The 18,392-nt window shown below is 37.4% G+C and overlaps 1 protein-coding gene across 1 annotated transcript; it reads right to left on the bottom strand.

Annotated features, from left to right (window-relative positions):
* Positions 1-2,370: 2,370 nt before the first annotated feature.
* On the bottom strand, positions 2,371-17,367 carry dusp22a (dual specificity phosphatase 22a). The gene is made up of 8 exons (XM_032560271.1): positions 17,256-17,367; positions 17,072-17,168; positions 16,220-16,253; positions 14,438-14,520; positions 14,030-14,079; positions 9,671-9,745; positions 8,299-8,470; positions 2,371-3,553 (listed from the first exon to the last, which is right to left on the bottom strand). Exons 2-8 carry the CDS (start codon positions 17,090-17,092, stop codon positions 3,383-3,385), a joined length of 606 nt encoding a protein of 201 aa, XP_032416162.1. The 5' UTR covers positions 17,093-17,168; positions 17,256-17,367; the 3' UTR covers positions 2,371-3,382.
* Between the last annotated feature and the right edge of the window lie 1,025 nt (positions 17,368-18,392).

The following is an 18,392-nucleotide window of genomic DNA, read 5'->3' as shown; positions in this document are numbered from 1 at the left end:
ACAAGATACACAACAACTTGAAATGCAACAAAGGCCTTCCCTGTCATCCTCCAAATAGTAATCACAATTTATTAAGAAGAGAGATGGAGGTTGGAAAAGGATTGCTTAAAACAGTTGGTTTGGCAACAAATGACTCTGTAACGTTTTCCTGGCATTATTAGTCACCAAGCAGAACATGAAATGGATCCGTCAAGATCTTTATTGCCTGTCTAATTACTGCAGTGTCATCGACAGACTGCAGTGGAAGAGGTTGAGAATTTGTCCTACTTATTTTCATCCAGGTTTTCACTACGCTAGCAAGTCTAGATTTGGACTTCAAGGTAAGCGAGCCAAACCAAGCCCATGGCATATTTAATTAAACTCCCGAAAACTGCGTCATAGAAAGTCAGCATGATCTTAGCTTGGACTCCAAACAACCCAAGTCTCTGCAGGAAATGAAGTCTTTGGGCTAATTTAGAGCAGCGATAATCAACATGATCCCTCCAGCCCAAACTATTGGATGTAATGATGCCAAGAAATTTAAAGATGAGCACTTTTTCAATAATATTTCCACCGAACATCACATGACCGAGTGCTCCCAATCCCAATCCCAAGGTTCCTTTAGTTTTACTGGAGTTCAACATAAGACGTTTATTTTCACACCAGGTTTCAAAATGTGCAATTTCCCTATGATATTGAAATTATTTGACAATGTTATGTTCCAGTAAACGGAGAACAATTATTATTGATAGTTTAAAATCTGAAAATAACCGGATGGACTGAGCGAAATGGGAATTTTCAACAGCTTGCCAAACTTACTGTAAGTATGTTTGTTTGTTTTTCCTGCCAGGAAGCTGCATGCCTAAACCTGTCCAACTGTCTCCATACAAATGTTGACAGTTTAAAGGCTAAAGACACAACCACTTCTTGAGCATCTCAATAAATTGAAACATAACCAATACGTTGGTTTATTTCAGTGAATGAAATAAAAAAGTGAAATTCGTGTGTTATGTAGCCTGATCACACATTAGCAACTCGAGCCAGGGTGTTTTTATTCAATTTTACCACTAGGGTTTATAGCTAACTGTTCAGCTAATGTGAACAAAACAAGATAAATAAAAAGAAACATTATTTGCTCTAAATATTTGAATTAATTTTGCATCAGTGCTGAGTAGTATGGAGGAGATCGACTCTGCTGTTCAGGAAGCTCAGGTTGCTTTAATATTGTCCTCCACTTTGTCTGCATTGTTCAATCTGATGTCTTATCTTTCTCTGAACAATACTCCACAGACTGACCAATCAAACTCAGTTAAATCATGGCTATCGAATCAAGTGTTTGTACCTTCAGCAGTGTGAGCAGGTGCAGAGTCCTCCTGGAAAATGAAATCAATATTTTCATAAAGCTTATCAGCAGAAGGAAGAATGATGTGCTCTAAAATGTGCTGGCAGATGGAGGCACCGACTGGACTTGATTCATCAGTGGAACAAAAGTGACACGGCTCCGTAAATGGTCACCGTTTGGATTCTGAATGTCTCCAGTCTTCCTCCAGACTCAAGAACATTAATTCCCAACTGAAATGAAACATTTCTTGTCTTCTTTTGTTTTTCTTTGAAAATAGAAATTCTGATCTTTGATATTTTCCGTTTTATTACAAGTAAGACCCTATTGGTGCTGCCTCTAGTTTAGGATTTGCTCGACACACAGAATAGGACAGCTAATGCCCAAATATATGGTGGCTCTTGAAGTTTGTTCTCCCACACCTTGTAATCTCTACTAAAGTCTTACATGGGCGTTGCTTCACAATCCTCTAAAAAGCTGTGATTTTCCTATTTGACTAAAATTTTCTACCACTCAATTTCCCATTAAGATCTCTGTAAACAGGTAGATCTTTAACAACAACCTTTCATGGAATTCCTCTAATTCTGGAGTTGTCTGCTTAATTACTGAAAGGTCACCAGCAGTTCTTCAAGGTTCTGCTGGCCAATACTTTAATATTACTGGATCATAGATGATTGTTTATCGGTCTCATCATGTCTTAATTTTCTGAGAAAACTGAAATTCGGGTTCAACTTTTTTACTGTGGGAGGAAGCCGGAGTACTCGGAAAGAACCCATGCATGCATAGGGAGAACATGCAAACTCCATATTGGTGCATGAGACTAAATGCTGTTCACTCCAAACTTCTCTCGAATCCCTTCTGGTATATTTGAAAATATATCAAAGACTAGAATGCCATCTCTAAATGTCTGCAATTTCTTCAGAATTTCATGAATAATGATAGTATAATTAAGTGTTTTTTTTTAAAAAAAAGGAAGTAAATGTTTAACATGTGATTCATTGGCCTTATCAGTTCTTTTTGTAATACATGATTCAACTTGGCTTACACACTCATTGCAAGAGCTTCAGATTTATTAGCAATTTTGCATTTCTTTATAAAACATAACAACAAAATAAATCATATATACATAATTAAAACAGAACAGAAATTTAACAATATATATTTTTTTTTAAATCCACAATTGCATTACAAAGAGGCATTAAAAGGAAGACAGGTGTTTGGAAATCAAAGGGTGATTACTCTTCAAAGTTCATTGAGTTTATTTTACCTCAAGTAACATTTTCTAAATGTTAAAACATTTTCAATGTGTTTATAGTGCCATAAATTATTGTGGACAATTAAAGCAATCTGTCACCAAATGTTACCTCCTGCTTTTATTGTTTAACTGTTCTCTTTTTTCTACTTACAGCCTGACAAGGAGCATAAAGTTCCCTCCTGAGCAGGGAAAGTAGAAGTTTGTGCAACACTCTGTCACCTACTACACATCATCATTATTTCCACCAAATCAGGAAGTTTCACTGTGGGGTCCAGGTAATGCATTTTGGTCTGTGTAATGTGATCAAATAATAAAAAAAAAAATCTTTCTCATTATCTGTTAATCAGATGCACTTGAAAAATGCATCAGTCCAATGCACATGATGATTTCACAAGCTGCGGTGTTAAATAGTTTATTTTGGAGAAACTGAAGGGATGTACGTAAAAATAAGACATTATGGCTGAACTGGAGCATCTCATTTTTCAAAAAGGCAAACAGTTTTTAATCGAAACAGCATTAATCAGTCAGATGTAAGGCTGCTGAGTCAATGGTAAAAAAATAAATAAATAAATAAACAAAACAAAAACAAACAAAAAAAAAAGATACATGGAAGTTACTCATTATGGCTAAAGTGCTGGGGTGTTTATTGTAAGGCGTCACCAAAACCATAGCAATGGCAGTGTTCAGTGATATAAGAAATCAAAGTTTGTAGCAAATTTCTAAATAAATATCCAGAGCTTAAAAAAAACCCATTTCTTTAATCCAAACTAAAAAGTTGCATTCGGTATGGGGGCTACGGAGCTGGAGCTTTAGCTGTCGCCTTCAGCATCAGCAGCGTCTACTCCCCGGTTCATCCAGCTGTGGTCCACCGCTCTGCCCTGGCTCTCCTGCTGCTCAGCATACTGGTTTAACAGAGCCTCCACCTCCTGCTGGTCATTGAACGGACTGGGACGAAAACTGGACTGAAGCCAAACTCGGTACTGGAGACATAAAAAGAAGCAAGCAATGAAGACCCTCATTACCCTAAATAATGTTGTGGTGAGCCATGCTCAGGAATAATAATAATGAATAAAACATTTTTATTGTATTTATCAAAGGTGAAATACATCACAACATAAAAATATCATGATTTTTAAAAAAATATATGTATTTATAATGGATTTTTCACAAATCCACTGAGCATCCAAATTAAACACCAAGGCTACATACAATACATACAACCCTCCCTTAACATCCAACTGGCCACAAACGGTTGGTTGTACAATCATATTTAATACAGTAAATATATCTCCTGATTGACTTAGACTAAATTTACTTAGTCTTGTTTGTCAAAAGCACCTTTTGAAAATAACCTGTTCATTAAGCTCACGTTTCTGCTTTTAAAAATAGTTTTTTATCGATCGGATGTAATATTAAAATATTAAAGAAAGCAGAAAAATCCCCATGGTTGAGAAATGCCATTGTTGCCACCCTGTTTTATGCATTCCAAAAATCGGTTTTGATGTGTCTTTTTGATCATTGTTCTGTTGGAACAATTGCTTCCATGTTTCAAACATCTGAGCTGAATAGATACCTGATATAACAGATAATAACCTAAGAATGAAACTTCTTAGTGAAATTGTAGTAGAACTTGAATTCTGTTAGAAGAGTGAAAATAAAAAAATGAAAGGATCGTAATCTTTTAAAAAAATATATTCTTAATGTTACTGTCCAGCTTACATGACTTTGGATTTAATTACATATATGAGCCTTTCTTTAAAAACTTTCTTTAACATCAAGAAAAGTTAAAATGATATTCAGGATTTATCCACTAACTTGTGCCATAACATATTATTTGAAGTGAAAGTCATTGTGAAAGTAATACATTCATCTTCCTTAAATTAGTATTGTCACATTCATCCAAAGAGCCAAACACCACAGCACTGACTCATTACACTAACCCAGCTGTAAAAGAGATGAATTTAAAGAAGATGAAACCAGAGTAAAGATAACGTCAAAAGAAACTAGCAAAATGTTAATGTGTCATCTTGAAATATTTTATAACTCCACAAAAGCCACAAAGTACAAGCAGGATAAGTCACATCTGGTTCATCTGAGTTGATATAACTCAGGCCCAGCAGCTTCTGAACAAAAACAGGATCATATTGACAAGATTCTTACATATTATTTTATAGTTCTCCAGATTTAAATGTACACAATATTTATTTAGAATGATAAAAAAAAAAAAAAGATTCTGGGCATTCAACTCTGAATCTGTTTAAATTGTAGTCAAGCCTTACGATCAGAAGATTTCACAGATAATAAAATAATAATGCTTAAATTGATGGGCTGGCTTTCAGAGTGTGCCAATGGACCGCTGCTTTTGTGGCGTCTGGCTTAGCAGCCCTTTTTCAAAATCTACAACTGTTACACATGTCAAATAAGGAAGAAAGTCTCCCAGGCGAAATGCTGATTCTGTAAAACATGTTTGTTGATTTTGACTAATGACCTTTTTCTTGTGTGGAGAAAAGTCTATCAATCAATATGAGGGATATGTTTGATATTTAGGCCCAATTTAGGAACCACAAGTCCAGTTTAACTTGAATTGAAAGTTCTCTAGAGACCAAATAGGTGGTAAAATGTTTCTTTATAAAAAAAAAATACTGACTGGAACTAAGTTAAAATCAATGTGCAATGAGAAATCATAAGAGAACGCATGTTATTTTAATATAAAGCGATGCAAAAACACAGCAACAATATCTTTCTGTCCTTTCAAAAGGGACATAAAAGAAAAAGGAAAATTTAATATTTTTCCATAATTAATTTTCCTTTTTCCTCAACCATACAGACCTGGAAAATTACTGTATAAAAGTAAATTAAATACTTTTCCAGACATTTCAAAACTCCACTGTTAGGCACTAACCATTAATTTCAAATACAATAGTTAATAAAAGTGTTTGATATTTAATAAACCTTTTAAAATGTCTGTTCACCCTTCGAAATGTTTTAATCATAACACAATGATCCAGTTCAAAGGCAGGGATTGGTTAAACTGTAATGATCTGATAACGTTATCAACGTTCAAGGTTGCTCAGGTCCGCAGGATCTTTAACACTTTCAAACAAATGCGTGTTTAGATAAATAATTAAAAGTTCTTGTTAATCAGATAATCTTAAATACAAAAATCATCTGTGGAGGCTTTACTTTCTCTCTTACACATGTGGGAAAATCACAGATGCAGAAAACACATTTCCTCTTTAATCCTAGAAATCAGTGCAACGTTTTCAAACAATGAGCAGGTTTCATTTTTTTTTCTTTTTTTTGAAGTCATGCTATGTTGCAAGATGCTGACAGTAATGCTTAACACGTGATGAGCAGACCCAGGCTAATGCAATCCAAGCAAACCCCCTGCAGTTCCCCTTCTCACACGGGCTGGTCATGGAATCACACACTCTGCGTGTCTTCTGCAAAAGATACAGGCTAAGAACAGCCAGCCGCTGCAAGATCACGTTGGACGCGTTCAATTCGGTACGGATCATATTCTTCAGATGAATCAAAGAAAATTTGTTGAAAGGACCAAACTGTGCACCAGTAATATTTGAATCCGGCACTTAAATTTACTTTAGATTTTCCTGGACTTTGACTTGGATTTTTCTGCCTTGAAAAATGTCAAAGCCAGATCAGATGTGCAGGTGCCCTACATAAGTATTCACACCCCTAATCTCTTAATTCTACTGGTAATTAGGAGACAGAGCAACATAAAGCACTGTAGAATTGTGAAGTGAAATGAAAATCACACGTGGGTTTTCAACATTTTCTACAAATAAAAACCTGAAAAGGATGGCATTGAGCTGCTTGAGTCAGTAATTAGTAGAACCACCGTTAACTACCTGGTCTCCACTATTTTCATTTTTCTACTCAACAAAATAGCTTAAACTCAGTCAGACTGAATGAAGAGCATCAGTAGACATCAATTTTCAGAGCAGAAGTTTAGCATTTAGTATTATTTATATTCTTGTCATTTTATGACTTTCTACAGTGATTCTTATTAGAGTAGATGGGGATTTTAAATGTATATTTTAGGATATTAGACTGTTTAATGAACTTATCTGCTCAGGGACAACAGATGGAAACTAGCTTAAGCTAAGTCTGGTAAAAGATCTTTTAGAGTCATTTTGCAAATTGACTCTGTTTTAAATTAACTAATAAAGTTTACTTTTTCAGTCTTTACACAGATATTCACTTGGATTTAGGTTTGCACTTTATCTAAACCATTCCACTGTAGTTCTGGCGTTTATGTACAACAGTGTTTTTACTCTGACAAGCTTCCCTATCCTTTCAGGAGAAAGGCTTTCCCACAGCACAACGTTGCTACCGCCATGTTCCACGGTGGCGATGCTGGTTTCAGTTTGATGTGCTGTGTCAGTTTTCCACCACACAAAGTGATTTTCCAGCAAGTCAATAATTTTGGTCTCATCTGACCAGAGCACCTTCTTTCACACGGTTGGTATGATCCCTGCTCGGCTGGTAGCAAACTACAAACAGAACTGCTACTTAGTTTAAAGTAAAATCTAGATTGTCATCTGCAGTTCCTCCAGAGTCACCGTGGCCTTCCTGGATGATCCTCTGAATAAAACTCTCCTTGGTCGCCTCCTGTCATGTTAGGTGGACAGTTGTGTCCGTTTCCATTTTCAGATGATGGAGTGAACAGAGTTTTGTAAGTTGTTCACGGCATAATATATTGTTTAATTACCGAAAAGTTCATTTGTTTCCTTAAATCAGTTCACTAAGTGAAATACATTAGATTAAATTCGTACAGACTGACGATTTCAAGACTTTATGAGGATTTTTCTGGATGCAGCTAAAGAAAACAAGACTATTAAGATTAGAATATTACCAATTAAAAAGAATTACGCAGAAAGGTGAGAGTAATAGAACCTCTGCTTGATACTTGCATATTGTAATTTGTTGAATATGACCGTAAAATGACTTAATTCAGACCCTGAGGTGTATAACTGTCGTTTTGTCTTAAAAATGTAGTGAAACAGAAATGCAATCTATAAATATCTCCGATTTCTTCAAATTTCAGATTTTAGTTTTACTTTGTTTTTGGTACAAAGAATTTTTGATAAGAATGCTTTGGAATTTCTAATGCTTTGCAAAAGTATTCAAATCCCTTAAACATTTTCATGTTTTCACATTACAAACAAAAATCTCATATTTTTGGGCCAGCTTAGCCCCCCGACTGTTATGAATTGCAACAGTCGGGTTTTCATTTTTGTTTTTTTTGTTTGTTTTTTTTTTTACCAAGAAAAATCTAAAAAGGGTGTCATGCATATAAAGTAAAGCTGAGAAGCAGAGTTAAGTTATATGTGAATTTATTGAACTGGTTTGTATTTATAACCTCTAGTCTTTAAAGGGTAACAAATCATAGTTGCTCATTGTCCTCTGCAGGAGACAGAAATTAACCCACTTTGGGAGACAGCTCAAAGTGTGTCTGAGATGGTTGCGATTAACAGTTGACAGGTTAACCACAGTCTGCATGTGATGGCTGCATTTGTCACATCCTGTCCCGGCCTCAGTACTGAATCACAATTAACACCTGAAACTATTTACAGAGCGCTAAATTGCTGCAGTTCTTAAGACGGTGAAAACATCTTAACTAAAGACCCGCATTGCGTTTAGTTTCAACATTCAAACCACCAAGGCGTTTGCTTCTCTCTGCTTTTGGGTTTGTCAGGTTTACCTCGGAGACGCGTGTGTTCTGGTACTCCTGCAGCTGCTCCTGGAAGCCGTAGTTTGGGCCGACAAACGAGCGAACAGCCTTCACTGCAGTCAGACATTCCTCCCAGCTGTAGTGGGTGACGGTCATCAGGTAGGCCACCACCATGGTGGTGCTGCGCGACACACCTGCAAGACTACAGCAAAAAAGGAACTGTGTAACTCAGCATCCAGCATTATGTCACACTGATGCATTTGCACTGGAATGATGATACAACAAACTACTTTCATTACTAAAAAAAAAAAAAAAAAAAAAAGCGGGGTGCATATGTCTGCATTCTTTATCGCATTCAGACTGGCACAAAGTTATACATGCAGACTATTTACATAACCATTAGTACCTGGTTAAAAATCCCTCAGCAAGTTGCGGCTCTCCAACACACAACAACAAGTTTCTGCCATAATCCTGGATTTCATCACTCTGTATGGCAGCATTCATTGAGTTCATTTAAATGGACTGGTTTCTTGCTTTGGACCCAAACTTGTTTTCCAGTTTGAGCAGTGCAGCATCACCCCTGCTGGTGAAACAGACCCTCAGCATGATGTTACCACCACCATGCTTAGGAGTTGGAACTGTGTCCACACTTTGACAACTTGAAACATATTATTTTGTGGACTAAGAGCTAAATCTTTCTCTCTCCATTTAAATCATTTTCATTTAGTTTATTTATTTATCAAGCCATTGCATGTTATTGAATATTTTAATGGAAACCTACTGTACTAGATTGTAGACGAAGCTGTTGCTACAATTATATTAAACAACTTCCATAGAAACAGCTCACAAAAAGTCCCCTCTCAAGCCTCTTAACACCACATACAGATTTCATTTATTTATAGAAATATTTAATAAAATCAGATCAACTGAGAGAAATAACCTCAGTTCCATTTCAGTTTTAGTTTCAATATTAAAGTCAAACTCAGTGTTTGGGGTGAGAGATGGAGGAACCTGGGACCCAATGGGGTGTTCTAACCTGATGTTGGGATAAAGTGGGTTTCCATAAAGCTTCAGAAATGGCCCTAACAACACTCTCATTGAGATGTTGTGGGCTCTTCTTAACAGCAGCGGTCTGAGCCAGGAATATTCAAATGAACTTTCCAAATGCAGCAGGATTTCTGCCAGACGCTTGTGTAGCAAAAACACCATGGCAACATTTATATGCACCATTAAAAAGGCCAACATGCCTATTTTGACAGCATGTAAACTTCAGACCCGAAGAGCAAGTCACTCATTGACAATGCTTTAATCTGGAAAGAGATTTTCTCATAACCCTTATTTAGAGAGCAGACTTGACATGCTCAGCTACCATGAGGAAGCTGCTCAAATCTTAAAAACCTACCAGTGAACCAAACAGGCTCCACCATTGAGGCGACACTGGTGGATGAAGCCGATGCACTCTTTGAAATGCTGCAGTCTGGAAAAGGAACACAAGAGAAATGTTGACAAGAAGAAAAATAGGAATTGTGCAACATGCAATAGCGTCTAAAGTAAAAAGCCAAATATAGTCACTCATAAATTAAGGGAAAGAAGCATCTTGTTTGTCAGCGATGCAGGTAGTGGAGCTAAAAATGGGTTACGTTAAATGGGATCTGAGAAAAGACACCTTGAACTGAAACCCCCTGTAAAGGCCAGAGCGATGCGGTTCCAATTTGTTTCAGAAATTATGACGATGTCCTGACTGTGACACTTGAAACTACAAATGCACTCCGAAAGGTTTACAACATAGCATGAGTCTGCTTTAATAGATTTCAGTCTTTTCTAAGAAACTGCTTATCAGGAGGGGTTTTTTTTCTCTTTCTACTTTTCCACTCATGTCATGTGAGAAAAGTATTAGGTTGGCTCAAACAGAGAGTTTGTGGTAGACCAGGGCACAGACAGCGAGGATAGAGAAGGGAAGTAACCGTCTACCTTTTCTTTATGTGCAAAGTTACATCACTTTGAAATGAATACAACAAAAAACAGCTCCAAAATACAGCACCAGGACAGAGCCGGTGTGGCTGTGTGACAAATGGTCCTCTGGCCTCTTGTGTATTCAGTCTGAAAACGATGATATCCTTTAGCTTTTGCATAATCAAGAAGTGCGTGGCTGATAACGGCGCCTCTGGAGGAGCAGATGCTGGTTACTCAACAGCAGACTCACTAACAGACTGGAGCTAAAATAGACTGTCACTTTTCGGGTTTTTTTCCCTCCTCCTTGAGATCCAAAGCCTTCTTTAAAATGTCTCCCTCAGCACTTCGCTTTGTTCGTCTAGCACAGAGGTTTCCGGCGGTACTTGTTCAATGTGCAGAAAACTAACTTGTGACAGAGAAGTTTGAGGTTTTAAGAAGACAGAAAAAGGGCAAAAACTGAGCTTTAGCAGATAGAAGTTGCTGTATGTTTGAAATGCATAACGAGCTTCTGCAAATCTGTGGTATATTTGGTATATGTTATGCTGATTTTTCCTTTTTTTTTCTTAAATTACAATGATCTGCCTATTTTTTGGAACCAGTTTGGACTAGGGGACAACTTGCACAAATGCAAATGCTGATGCAAATCAGTCGATGCCTTCATGGTCTGTGATTTCTATGCATTAAAACCAATGCTCATAAAAAACAAGATGAACTTCCGGTACAGGCTGCATTAGAAGAAGCCTAAGAAGAAAATTTATAAAGAGCAGTTGATGCGGTGTAGCTGTCACTCTTAAACCAGATAAAATCAGCAGCCCAAGACACCATTAATGCTGTTTTCTGTCATGCACTGAACACATAAGAAGGGCCATCAGGTCTGACCGTAGGGGCCCCTGTGTGATGGCAAGCAAGGCAAGACGGCGGTTGGCCTCACCCTCTCCTCTCCTCAGTCAGACCAGTGATTGTGACAGAGGGGGTTTATTATAAAGCCCTGGGTGGTCGAAGCAAACAGCCAGATGTCACTGGGAGGTTTCCTTCCTCTGCTGCCGGAGGGAAGGACGCCTGATTGCGACAGTGGAGGTCAGACATCCACACCCCACTCCACCACACCCCAACCTGGCCCAATCAAGAACAGCCAAACAGCCACAACAGTTAAATTCTCATTAAGAGTTTTACTTCAAGCGAGTTCCTCTTCAGAGCCCAGATAACTGAACCTACTAACGCTGAAACTGAGGTTAAAACGGAGAAACTCTGTTTCTTTGAGATTCTTTTATTACCTAGCAGAATCAATGCTTTTCTACTGTCAGGGCTTCTTCGGGAATGTATTTAGTTACTCTTGACACTTCCAACTCTGCTGGCAGAAACATCACCAACACCCTATAAATTACACAGCCCAGAGCTCTAAACAGAGAGCACTAAGTCGAGCAGTTCTCAGCCTGATCTCAAAATCAGTCATCAGTTTGCACTGTAACAACGCAGACGGCTCATTAATGCTCCAACTACTGACCAAGACCGATGGTTTTTTGTATCCTCTCTTTGAGCACGGTGTTTAATTATGAGTTAAAACAAACAGTGTCGTATGAAGTCACAGAGCTAATCAAAAGACATGTTACTGCTATGACTAATGTGTTGTGATAGCAGCCACTGCTGAGAGTGGAGGCGCAGCTCATGTCTCTGCAAACACTCAGCCTGGCTGCCGATGACTTGAAAACACAGAAGTTCCCTCCAAAACACATAGAAGATATAACCTGCTGTGGCTCGTTTAACTGTTAGTAGAGAAGCAGCGTTTTCCTCTCAGGCTCTACTTCTCTAGAACAGGATCATAGTTTGGGTCAAAGACGCCTCACATTCAATCCCTTTCTGTCTTATGTGTAGCTTATAACTTATAATTCTACCTCCCATAAATGCAGGGCCTGCATTAATAATAAAAGGGATCTGGATCACCCATATCAAAAATGACGTATCCGGTACATAATACTGAAAGTTTCAATGGAGGATTTATGTTCCGCCCGAACATTTGGCTGGAAAATTCAATGTAGGCCTTTTTTTTTAGCTCGCTTGATCAATCATCTTGATACAAGTGAGTCTGGCAAAAATATAGGCATTTCAGGAGTAACACAAAAATTGTAATATCTGTTTGGAATATTAAGAATTCAAGCTTGAAAAACTATCAAAAGAAGATGGTTTAATATGTGTAATAGAGGAAAAAAAAGAAAGCAACCATGCAAAAAACTTACCAATTGTTTTTTGTTCGGTTTAGCAGAACATTTTAAATGAACCACATAAGGACTTCATCTGCCTGTTTAGTAAATACTGAAAGCATTTAATTCAAAGTAAATAAAACTGCCTAATAACTTTAAAACCTATAGTTTTTTTACACCTTAAATATGGAACAGCTCAATCTGTCTTTCTTGTACAGAAAACATGTAGAAGCTTTCATTTCAGTTAGCTAACCAGCAGTGTGCAGCAACAGGCAACACTCTCATTCAATGGACTTTAATCCATAGGAATGGTATGAAAGAACCGTCAGATAATTACACCTCATCTTTCATATCTCTTTAAATCACATGACAAAGATGAACAAACTCATATGACATAATACCTTGTGTCATTACAAGCTGCAGAAGAAGCATATGCAAAATAAAGTTCCCCCTTGCAGCTCAAATAGAAATTAAAAGAACGAGTAGGTGCTTCCGAACCAATTTACAGACTGTTACAATTTCAGTCACAAATATTTAGCACCATTTGTCAGAAACAGAAGGATTATCTATCTTTGATAAGGTTAGGAATTTGATCCTCGAACTTGCCACATGTTGTCGTGCCCCGGATCGAGACGATGGGTCTCCGTCAAAGCAATATGACAGGGTAAAAGTGTCCGCTAAGCGACATGAATATGAACGTAAATAAAATGGCTGAAAATATTCAAGACAGCAGCTGTTCTTTATCAGAAGTGTGAAGTTCACACTCAGGTCAGACCATGCGATGTTCAGGGAAGTTACAAACTAAAGGCTTCCACCTGCGACAACACAGGCCTCCATCAGCATGTTGAAGTTAGAGAGAGCAGGAAGCTGACCGAGTGTGGTTACTTTAAAAAGGCTTCTGAGAGGAAGCCTGGTCTCTTTAAAATTAAACATTTTAATACAAATTAGATTTGTAAAACTGCATCTAAATAAACCACAAACCTTTCGGGAAAAATAGCATTTTCTTTAGATAAACAACCACAAATTTTAGATGTCTGATAATAACCCAGAGTAACAAGGCTGGTGAAAACCAGGTGAAAACCAACCTTGCTACCCTAAACAAAAACATCCCAGTTTAACTGTAAGGTACTGGAGAGCTCATAGTAAGGAAGTGACCATTTACTGCAATGAAATGTGAAAACATCCATTCAAAAGGTGATGGTTAGCTCAAATTGGGTCAACATAAACAGTAGAGTGTAGAATATGAGACTAATAAGTTATTCTAAGTTATTAAGTCACCTTTTATTCCTTGTTTATGTTAAATAAAAACATGAGGCACAGTAATGTTATCTTCACCTCAAGTTCCCCATTTGGATAAAGATGTTTTTTCCTCCAAAATTTCATAATACGCTAAACCTGAGAAGTTACTATAAATAAAGCTGATTTGAGCTAAATTTAATAGTACAGAAAAAACCTTGCACTAAATATATAAAGATTAATAGTAATGAAATTAGCAATGAGGTGGATAAACTTTTCTTTAATTCTTACACTAGCATTATTAACCGAGACAGTCTTAATGATACATACAAAACAAAAACAACAAGCACTAATAACCCCACTTGTTTACTCACAGGTTCTGACTGGAAGCATCAGCCGCATGAATACAAAGGTATGTCATGTCCTGAAAAACAAGGATTAAAAGCAGTCAACTGCAGAATTCAGATTGTGATTAAAGCTGGTTTTAAATCTTTGTTTAATGTGGTGTACCTTATTTATCACGAGCTTTGCATTTTTAGTTAAACTAAACCTCTTTTAACACACTGAATTTACACTTTAGTTGATGCCACAAACTCTTTTACATCAATCAAAGGTCACTAGCTCCCCCTGCTGGCTGACAGGCTGAACTACACTTACTAAAGAGACCGAAGCCTTTAGAAAAATCACCAGATAAAATTTTCCACAGGAAGCACTGGTTTGATGCATTAAAAACACACCACGCAACAGCCAAAAATACCGCCCAGGCTGGTTTCTTCACTAACCTCATGCACTGGCTTAGCGTTGTTGTATACTGAAAGGATGTGGGTGATTCCGTTTTTGGAGAGACCTTCTCTGTTTTCCGAATCTGCGAAAAGAAAAACAAGAAACACATCAGTCAAACAGTTGCTCAACTTGTGTTTACATGTTGTGAGCTCAACAGTAAGTTCTAATTTCAGAAACAGGCTGAGAATATTCACAAGGAATCACAGCATTAAATGGATTGAATTACCCCTCACAGACATTTTTGAATGTTTTTTTTTTGTAACAGGTTTTACAACACAGAATGTTGGAAAAACAGGTCAGTATGAATTCATCTGTGACTGGCTATCATCTAACAATAATCTCAGCTAACTCAGAGTCTAAAAAAAGTATTTCTTCAGGGTAATCTTGCAGCAACAACAAAAAAAAAAATCCTGTATAGACATGTCTGGTGTGCAAAGAGGCTGGTTCGACACAGCTTCCCTTCCTTTGTGACGCCTGGATCAAAACCCAGAACTCCATTCACAGGCAATAAGATACTCAGACAGTGGTTATGATTCTTCTATGAGCCTCTAGAATAAATATCATTAAAGAGTAAAGACAAAAGAAAATCAGTGTATGGTGGCTCTTTTTTAGAAATAAATGCATCTGAAGTTCGGTACACAAACTGCTCCAGAGCTGGATTAGATTAGGTCAGCATACGCATTGATGGCTGATACTGTAATGTTGCTGTCATAATACAGCCAGATTAAAATAGTCACTTTTGTAATACTGAGAACTCAAGCTTTTATTGGCAGTGTCTATCAGATTGCGGCCAGAATTGTAGTGTTTTTATTTTTATCCAAATCAGACAATCACCTTCTTACTTGATAAATGCCCATAAATAATTTTAGTTCCTCAGTTTGCACTCAAACTGTAGACTTTGCTATCTGTGCTTTCCATTTGAATAGGCATTGTCTTCTGCCTTGATACCAAAGTTCTGCATCTCAAACATTCTTCACTTTCTCGCAATATTCAGCTTCATCCACAACTGCTGTTTATTTTTTGCTTTTTCGTTGAAATGAACAGAACTACTGTGAGCTCCACAGCCAAACACAACTGTAAAGGACAGGTTGTAAAAATGAAGATGCATACTTCTGGGTTAATATTTTACACGAAACAAACATAACTTTGACCAGCGGTGCTAAAGGTTCAAATTGAGACAGAGCTGAGAACAGGTTCTTTGCAATAGTTAGTCCTATGATCACTTGATCCTGTCAGCTGGACTAATTTTAGATGTGGTGCCACTGCAATCGGGTGGAGGAGCTAAAATTAGTGGAAATGCAAATGCCAGCTTAGCTGGGCCGAGGGTGTGCACCTAGCCAAACCAGTTATCAGAACACTCACATGATTACTGATTCTTATTTCAGTCTCATCAGTCACTCTTTCTACATGATATTTATCCTTTCGATGAAACACAAACAGAAATCAGTTTGTAAAAGCGGCCAAAAAAGATGTCAGTTTGATGCAGCTTAACTGTTGGTTTGTTCTGTGCTACTAACCACAAAGAGCATACAATTTACTAGTGCATTTAAATGTGGAAGTACACTCCAAATTACCCACTGACACTGACATAAAACTAAATATTTAAAAAAGGATTCAATGGAAGACTCTCTGTGCTGCATCAATCAATAAGAAACAATCCCAAATAGGCTACGCTAACAGTTATCCAACGCAAATATGCTGATTGAAAGTCTAACATGGTCTGCCTGTTCTTTAAGCTTAAACTTAACGCGTTAACATATTTTGAAACATGTTTGTCTTACCTCTTATGTTGCCCAGGTACAGTCCATCAACAACCTGTGAAGCAACAGACACAGACATCTTGCATTACAATCACTCAATCATCCATTCCAACTCAGAGACCAGAACTCTGCTCGTTCCAGGTCAGGTAAGGCTGGATTTAAGGCTTAAGAACTTAGCAATGTCCTCACAGCCATACAAGGCTTGGAGCGGCCATGCAGGACAAAGTGATGAGCGGCACCAGAGTGCTGCTTCTGGACCACAACGGTCACCACTGAGTCAGAAAAAGGGGAATTCCAACATTAATAAACATTAATATCCTCTCACCAGTGAAGATATATATATATTTTCCCACTGTGTGTCATTAAATAAAGCATTATCATCTCCTCAAATGTACCTAAATTTCCTAATAACAGGATTTCAAGAAGTGAATGTATTTTCCAAGAGTGAAGTATTTTCCACATCATTATGACAGATATATTATTTATTTATCATTTAAAAAAAAAATCTAAATAATTTATAAGAGTATTCTTTTGAATATTCTGCAACAGCGCCCCCTGCCTAACAATCTGAGCCTTGCTATAATCAGATAGTTAGCATTTACCAAATGCATTTTGATCACAAATGAGTTTCAGTAATGGTTTATGTAAAGAGGTAATAAGCATTGACATTAGAAATCATTAAAGAATCTCCAAAATACCAGACAAGTCTACTCCATATCTAACTTGCATTTCCTTGGAGGTCTAACTCGATATACAATCAGCTCAGTCTGACTGACAGTGACTTGTCAGACTATCAGGAAGGCTTTTCACTGCTACATTAGAGGGACCACAAACAGCATAACTCCTGAGTAGGGAAGCAAAAGCACAACTGACCTTATTCATTCCATTCCCCATGATGTCGCTGGACCTGTTTACGGTGGAGCTACACCAGTTCGGATATCTGGAAAAGCTGCGCTATGTCAGCATGGACCTGCAGTGCAAACCGTAACACTGGGGTGTGTTAGTCCTGGCTCATAAAGCAGATAATTGCCGACACCTATTGTACATGATAACCCACAGGTTCAGCCGATTATATTTCTATGAACATTTGGGATCACCGTAGCCTTGACCTCGCCTCCGCTGAGCAGCAGTTCCGTCATGCTTTACCGTCTTCCGGATTGTTTTGACGTGAAACAACTGTTCATCCGGTAAGTGGCATCACGGCGTGCTGCAGTCAACTCAGACGCTGCTTATGGCAGGCCGTTGTAACATATATTAGAAACCACAATAAATCTTTTGTCGTTGTTCCAAACATTAATAATGGCATTCCAGCTACTTAATGGTAATTCAAAATACAGTAATTAATGTTCGATTCAAAAAAAAAAAATATTTGAAACCTTCAGTGCTTTTTAATAAACCGCGCATTCAATTTGCAATGGATAATATCTTCATCTGCCAGAAAGTCTTACCTTTCCATAATGAGCTTATAATCAATGCCAAACCTCTTGCAAAAGCCAATAATATGCATTGACTCACATAGTTTATATATACCGAAGATATATTTGATCCAAACTTTCAGTCCTTCTGTAAAATATGCAGTTATTTGCTTAGATTATTTATATCACTGTCGTAACAGATCCACTGATGGATACATTCCGTTTAAAATATGTAAGTGAACTTGTTTGGCGAGATCTATAGGGGATTATGAATCTTTTGTATGTTGAGTCTGTGTAGAATATTCTTTTTTTTGGTGATGAGGTGAAGGAGTAATGAGCACCAGCACATCAGCACCTCAACTTAAAAATGTCTTTAGCAAAAACTGTTTTAGGTGGCTGTCATATTCAAATAGAAATGTTGGATAGTACCTGATATTAGATGGTTAAATAAGCAATTTGTTTACACTATTTTCTCATGCATGGAAGATATTAACTCCTCAAATTCTTTCAAGAGGTCCCCGCAACAATACCATCTTAACTGTATCTACAATAAAACGTTACTGTATGCATCAGAACCAAACATCCTGGGTTTTTGTAATTAATGGCACCTATTTTTTCAAATTACAAAAAATATCAAATTGGTCAGTTTGGAGGACTAATAACAAAATCAGTGATGCAGGAAAAAAATTTAATCTACCTGTGATTTGCATTTCCAAAATAAAAACCTATATAACAATACAAACGAGCTTGCAGATCCAAGTTGTTGCATATGGCTTAAC

Source organism: Xiphophorus hellerii, chromosome 4, assembly GCF_003331165.1.
Source record: "Xiphophorus hellerii strain 12219 chromosome 4, Xiphophorus_hellerii-4.1, whole genome shotgun sequence".
Taxonomy (NCBI): Eukaryota; Metazoa; Chordata; class Actinopteri; order Cyprinodontiformes; family Poeciliidae; genus Xiphophorus; species Xiphophorus hellerii.
The sequence above is the reverse complement of the archived record's forward strand: the minus strand, read 5'-3'. Positions and strand labels throughout refer to the sequence as shown.